Source organism: Nothoprocta perdicaria, unplaced genomic scaffold (genome assembly GCF_003342845.1).
Source record: "Nothoprocta perdicaria isolate Ctin4 unplaced genomic scaffold, notPer1 scaffold_232, whole genome shotgun sequence".
Taxonomy (NCBI): domain Eukaryota; kingdom Metazoa; phylum Chordata; class Aves; order Tinamiformes; family Tinamidae; genus Nothoprocta; species Nothoprocta perdicaria.
The window spans coordinates 371,360-378,804 of NW_020455458.1; the positions used below are offsets into that span (position 1 = coordinate 371,360).

At 39.5% G+C, this 7,445-nt stretch overlaps 1 protein-coding gene across 3 annotated transcripts in view; it reads right to left on the reverse strand.

The window, feature by feature from the left end:
• The window catches only part of ATP13A3 (ATPase 13A3), a 43,247-nt gene extending 36,024 nt beyond the window's left edge, over positions 1 to 7,223 (reverse strand). For 2 of the 3 annotated variants that reach the window (XM_026039533.1, XM_026039531.1), the window contains exon 1: positions 7,183 to 7,223. In XM_026039533.1, coding sequence (XP_025895318.1) covers positions 7,183 to 7,220 — 38 coding nt within the window. In that variant the 5' untranslated portion in view covers positions 7,221 to 7,223. Of the gene's footprint in view, positions 1 to 714; positions 790 to 7,182 lie in introns of those variants that run through there. The other variant, XM_026039532.1, reaches the window with a different exon arrangement.
• Positions 7,224 to 7,445: the final 222 nt, after the last annotated feature.

A 7,445-nucleotide genomic window follows, 5' to 3' on the forward strand; every position in this document is an offset into this window, starting at 1 on the left:
ATGGAAGGATACAGTGAAACACTAAGAAGACTGCCATATAAAATACTGTCGTGTGAGCTTAAACAATTGTTTCAGTATATCTGACTGTCCACAATATTGGAAATGATGGTTCCCAAGGAAAGTAAGATTTACAAGAGCTGATTTAAACTACAATTTAACAAGAAGTTAATAGAAAGAATTTTCAGAGGATACACACCACGTTCACAACCTGATATATATATATAGATATATATATATATATTTATATATCTTTTTCTGGTAGGAGGTACTCAGTCTGGCTGAGGCTGTGTTTTGTTTGCTCTGGTTACCCAGCACCACCACTGTCAGGCTGGGTTTTGTCATTTCTGCTATCGTACCTCCCAGTGTTTAGTAATAATGATGCTACAACAGCATTGCTGCTGACTTGAGCTGGATGGACAATGATGACATTTCAGATAATGTTGCTTCCTCACCATTTGTGCAATGCACGGGCAGCACCATAATCACAGGCACTCTACATTTGTTCCACATTTGAGCTGGGGACTGGAAAAAAAACAATTACTTTGCACTGAAACATGAGAAAAGTACTCATATGATCCATTCTACTAATGCAATTACAAAGACCAGCAGACTCCAGCAAAGAAGCAGCAGCACTTTAAAGCATATGCTGTAGTGATAATCACTCCAGAAACAACTATAATCCAAGACCCAGTGTGGCAAATGGTACTAGCATACCAGTATCAGCCTGGGGCACACAAATTCTTCATAATCCATGCTCAGAATGCAACTCTGCTAACCTCCTCACTATCGACAAAAGCTCTTCTTCCTCTGGAAGTGATGTAGCTGGAAAAGAGATGGCACAAGGAAGAACTCTAAGCAAATATCTGCATACATGCTATACAGCAACAGCCCACAGAGCTGACAATCATAAATTACTTGACATTGCCTGCAAATGCCTGCATTACCTTCCCTGCAAAGGGCATATAAACTGTATAGTAAAGCATTTTTTACATTTGCACTTTTTTTGGCCATTCCTTAAGTAATTGTGCTGTAAAAGAGAGTCATAGGAAATTCAATTTGTATTGCAAATGAAAAATAAAATCCATTGATGAACTAATGAATTTTAGAGAGTTGGAGATCTGAATAGGCATTCAAACCAAAACAGACTAACCATTTCAAAGTGCTTCCTTTTGCTCAGTGTCACATTTATCTCTGCTCCAGCCACAAACTCTTCTTCCATGCACTGATCTCACCCAAGTGACTAGGTAACTCTTGTAGCATGACAACGACAGAAGTTGTGTTTCATCCACACACTGTCGGCATTTAAACTTTGACTGCCCAAATAGGTGCCTAAAAATCACTACTCCTTTTCATATTACATCTTCAACATGGCTAGTATTAAGGTTCTAGACAAATTTAATTGCCATGATGCAGAAAAGCAATGTCAAGATCCTCTCTTGAAACAGTTCTTACCTTTTGTGTTCTTCAGCAAACAGACCAACTGATTGAAGGGTTAATTCAAAGTGCATATGTGCCAAGACTACCTATTTGACAGTCCTTTCATACAGCTGTTTGAATTACCCAGTTGATCTGAAAAGGAAATTTTGCTGGCTCATCAAACCTGGACTACTGCTATGGTGTCAAATGCAGCAGTTTTAGACAATGGCAACCTCAACCAAAAGAGCCCCTTTGACTTCCCTGGTCTTCATCAATCATTTGACAAWGACTGGGATGTTATAATTCCTTCAGTCTCCTAAAAACAGTTATTCTGTTTAGGAAGAAGAGGCAAAAAATACTCGCTCTCTGCTCTCTCTCTCTCTCTCACACACACATCCACCCCTCTAACATTTCAACAGTAATAGCACTTCCAGAAATTCACCTGTATCCAAAAGATACACAATTTAATATGTTATCACAGGGTGAAGGTAAAGTTGAGCAGGTGATGCAATGCAACTGCAATGTACCACATAATCTCTACATTAAAGGCCAAGCCTTACTAACATCATCAAAATTACAGCTCCTGCTATCTACTGCCATGTTAAATGTACCCTCCAGAAGATAAGTTCTTGCTATTGTTGTCACTGATTGCTATGACAGATCTAAAGGACAGAGTTCAAAAGGGCAACTGTACTTTTCTTCATTGATCTGCAGGCACAGTGTAAGAGAAAAACAAATAGGATTAGGGTATTTTTTGTTTGCTCCGGTTACCTTCTTACAAATCGATCACTGAAATAGAACAGTTGGGTCCTCTGTTTTGTCATGCAGTCTACTACAGCCACACAAAACCAACTATAAGAGTACTGGAAATAATTATGTGTGAAATAGCAGTGCTATATTAACCGTTGGACTTGACAGTCCTCTCCCAGGCTCCCTGCACTAGTTCATATACTGAAGTATGTGTCCTTCAAAAGTCATCTTTAAAGCTCAAGGTGGGCCTTTCTAAGCATGAATAAGCAGAATCAGGACTAGTGCTTGAGTCGAAAGAGGCAATCTGAAGGTACTGGGGACTAAGCTAAACGAGGACTTCGCAGTGCTAAATGGGATAGGTGTGTAATTAATATCCTATATTTTCTGCCATTTTGAGGTTTTTAGGATCTTCCCACAGCACCAGAAAACACATGTCATTTACAAGGAGCAAAATCCAAGCGAGATTAACATCCAGAACACAGTATCTTTCCAAACTAACACTCAAAAGAGATAATAACCCATCACACCTGTGCAAGGTCTTAAACTCACACAGTATGACCAAGCAGTGGTCAAAAGAACCCTGTGCTTTTCAGCCTTAACACAGACTATAATTAGTAGCAATTCAGAGCTTAGCCTGTTCCAACCCAAATTAACTTGACTTTCTCAAAACTCCACCTTGTTCTTAATGACCATCAACAAAAAGACTTCTAAAAAGTACTGATTTCTAGTGTGAGAAAGTGTCTGTGTATAAGGTTTAGCTGTGTTTTCCTTGATCAAACTTAACTATATTTCAAACTGTCCATCACTGCCATGGAAAACAGCATTCCCTCTTACAAATCTTTTAAATACTTGAAGTCTTTTACATTCCCCTCAACCTTCTCATCTCTTGCCAAACTCTGATTTTCTTCCATTGCTGTGGAGTTATGTTTCCTCAAACTCTGATCATTCTCATTTTTCTTCTCTGAACTCTTTCCAAGTGGTCCAAGTAGTTCTTGAATTCTGGCACCCAAAACAGATACTTTTCGTGCTTTGTGTACACCAGCAGTAAATACAGCCGGAAGATTTAATCACCGCATCTCACAGACAATATTCCCGTTTAAACATTCCAGTGAGATATTTGCCTTTTTTGCTAACAGCATGACACTGACTCATGTTCAGCTTGTGATCCAGAACACCCCCAGGTCCTTTCCTTTCTAGTACCTAAGCAGTTATTCCTCATCCTGCATTTGAGCAGCTGATAATTCTTGCTGCAGTACAGTACTCCACATTTGTCCCTACTGAATTTCATCCCATTTTGAACTTTCATTGTTCTCCAACATATATTCCCTGAGAATTTAATAAGCACATTTTATCAGCCAACTGACTGATAATTTTCACTAAAAAGAACCACAAGCAGCCCTTAAAAACTTTATTAAACACTGTGGAGCAAGATCTCCACTGTTYCTGCCTCATCCACAGAGTCTGCTTCGTTGCAGTAGAAAGATACTAGGCTTATKTGATGCAATCGGTTTTTCACAAATCAATTGATGTTGTCATTCTTCTCCCAGGTATCTTCCAAGCAGTAGGAATACAGAATGCTCACTTATTTGTCTTTTACCAGCATTTCAGATTAAGAACTGTCAGATTTCCAACTCCTCTTCCTCAGCTCTCTTTCACGTAGTACTGACTATTTCCCATACTAGTCTACTAGTACTTTTAAGTCCAGTGACAACCTCTAAGCACTTTGAGCTGCATTAAAAATGTACAATGAAGCCTCAGGGCCTACTGTGCAGGAATGTCCAAACAAAGTACTTTGCATAGCAAAATATACCTCATCAGAAGTATTAATAAAATTAGTCACCTGCATGACATTATCTTTCAGATAAAACCAGCAAAAAAGGCACTGAACATTTCAAATGTGCTGCCCCTTCTGTAGACACAAACTTTTGCCACTAAATAAAACACACACATAATGGGCTTGTACCTGTATAAATGCCAGAACCTGGTTCTCTTCCAGAGAGCTACTTTAAGATAAGCAGTGTCACATAAACCAGAACCAGGAGTTCTTTTTAACAAAGGAGAAATATATGACCTATGCAAGCACAAGTACTTCAAAATGCAGATAGCTCTGCTAAAATGACAAGCATGATGATACTGCATCATTTACAAAAATAAAAAGCTATAATAATAAAAGATTTATTAAATAATAAACTAAATGCAYACAATGCACAGGATTTTGGCACTAGGTCACATTCATAACCCCTGAGCAATAACTAGCAAATCTCTCGCCCTTTGTTAGTTAAGGCTGCCTTTCAGTTACCAGAGAGTAAAGACTACAGTCTAACTTCAAGCAGGAACAAAGGTGTCAGAGTTGAGGTTATAATACAACCACAATTTACCATAAAATGAACTCTTGTTCTCTGCTAAATAGATTATTTAACAAAGGAAATAGATTTCTTTTTTAATGAATGAAAACTATTCTTATCACACTGGGTAGCAGTGAAAGGGAAACACTTTAGTGTTACTGTTACATTAAGTATTTTTGGAATTGCATAATTAGTCAAAAGAAACAACTGTTAATATTTGACCAAGTTAAAACAAGTATCATCTGAAGAATCCCCCAGAAAAAAAACACACAAAAAATCCCCAAACGAACAAAAAAAGAAAAGGAGGCGCCACTGGTCAAGATGTTTGTCTGATGATGACCTGGCCTTCTCCACATCAAGTCCCCCCAATTCTAGTACAGATTTACTTTATGTGACTCACTTAGCAATAAGGCTGACTTAGCAGTTAAAACTTCAATTAATGTCACTTCATTCCCACAGAAAACACAGAATTTGTCTCCACATCATTGAAAGTTCAGGTCTTATTGATCATCTGTTTTATCCACCACTCAGAAAATAGTGCAGACTTCCAACTCCGTGAGCCAAGTAAGAACAGTTAACCTGAGGACTCTTCCAGTCAATACCTTTTCCTGGTTTAGGATTTATTAGGACAACAGCAAACGCCTCTGGGACAGCATGCTATCAARAGAGGACTGAATCATCAAGTTTCCCAATCAGGCTCAGCTACTAACACAACTTCCCTCCCCACTTCCCGCTCCGGGCGGACACCACACGCTGCCTGRCTGGGCACCTGGGACCTTTATCCCCTCTCCTTTTAGCTCTGTGATGAATTAGCACCTGACCCAGTCACCAAGCCTTTCCCAGAGGAAAAAGGGGTTGAAAAGTAGAAACAGAAACTAATTCAAGGCACAACAATTTAAAAGAAAAAAAAAGAAAAAAGAAACACTAAAAGGGCTGGGTGGCTCAMACATCAGCCTAGAAGGCACTGGCAGACACTAAGCAGAGCACCTGGAGCAGCATCGCTGCTTCTGCAAGGTATTTGGGAAGGTCAGTAGATGCTGCCCAGTGGCTCTATGCTGAACAGTCCTCAAGGCTGCGTGGATATCCCCTTCATGAAGTTTCCTTTCCCTCCTTCTGGCACGCAGAGTCACTTTTGGCCAAAGTCAGAAAGAAGTTAACAAGGTCCAATTGCCCAGTGGAACTTTAGATGAGGAGGACACAGAAAGATGATGGAAGATGCGCCGTGAGAACTACAGCAAGAAATTCTGAAAGAGATGACAGTTGAGGGGGGGGAGGGGGAGGAAAGCAGGACTAGATAGGAAAAAGCACAGCTCACCATGCTGAAGTCAAATTTAATATTCTATTCCCAACTTCTATGCATAGAATTGTTTTAAAACCCTGAGACAGTCAGTACTATGGTAACAGGAGGACTCTAGGAATCCAGGGAACATAAAGTCAAAAGATGTAACTTGTAAAAATCAAAGCACAGAAGTACACCTTAAGCATAGTCTAGCTTACAAACTGATTTTACTTCAGCAGAGAGTAAACTAGACAGAAAGGGGACAGAAAAGTGGAAATATGAGAGAAAAATTAGACATATGGAAGTAAAGCAAAAGAAAGCAACTGGAAAGCTAGAAATTGACTTTCACTGGAGCCAAACAGCAGGAACTTGAAATTTAGTCACTGACTAGAAAGAAAAGCACAAAATTAACAACCTGTCAACACTTACTTTGGCTACATGTAATGTCCAATTTATGTATTTCACAGCCAAATTAAATTGGACCATCACTTCACTACAGGCTAAACAATCGTACATTAGACCAGTTATTTAGTCTGAAAAGAGAGAGTACAACTTCTACAAGGACTGATTTTGGGGGCATAGCTTTGAGTGCAGGGTATATGTGACAAGCTTGGGCCTTCTGCTTCGTGTTCAGGCTGCACACAGTCAGAGAACACTTAAGGTGCCACAGCAAGGAGGCAGAAAACACGGCCAGCAAAAGAGACTCATTTGCTGCAGCAGCACCAGCCCGAACAGTTGCCCTGGGAAAGGGTTTCATTCTGCTCTGTGCTGCACACAGAGCCCTACGAAGCAGTTGAATTCAGCATCTCAGCCTCCCATCTGTAACCGAGATGTTTACCCATTTTCTGAAGCCCTGTAAGAGACGAGCACTTTGATCACACTGTCACTAGCTGACTAAGACTCTCACATTAGAGCACTCCATGGTGTTAAAAGCTGGTGTCCTTCCTCACAGGTGACTACAGTGAAAATACACAATGTATTTATAACTTCAAGCCATCTTTACAAGYATCTTTCCCAGGAGTCAGGAGATTTAAACTGGCATTGATAAATTTCCAATAGAATTATACAATTCAGAGTCCTTAGACTTGGCAAAGTTGCATTTGTAACAAGCCAGCAAGAAAAGGCACTTTAAAATAATCGCAATATGCAGCCCTTATGTTACTGCAGTAACATAAAGGAAGACAAATCAACTCTTCCCTCAGTGCACATGCAACTGAGATCTGCTGCTGTCACCAGTGACATTATACATGAACATGAAGTTCTCCTAAAAAACCTCTTTCTTCACAGGTACAAGTAATTCAATACCCTGCTGTAGGTAACATGGTACCTTATAAAAGAGAGCTTCAGAGTTTTCACATTTAATCAAACTGATCACAGAAAAACATAGCTAACCTGTCTGAAGAGCCAGTGTGTAGACGAATCTCATTCATACAATGGCTGATTCACCTACAATAAAAAAAAGATATATATATATTTACATGTGCAGTTAGAGAAATGAATAGACTAAGTGAAACTTTAATTGCATTAGTTAAGAATATRCCACATAGCTCTAGAAAATTAACATATAGAATATTATAAGGAATTAGGACACTAGATGAAATTTGCAACAACCCCATTAAGCAGCAGGAGCGCAGCCCAGCTACTACCTGTGGTGG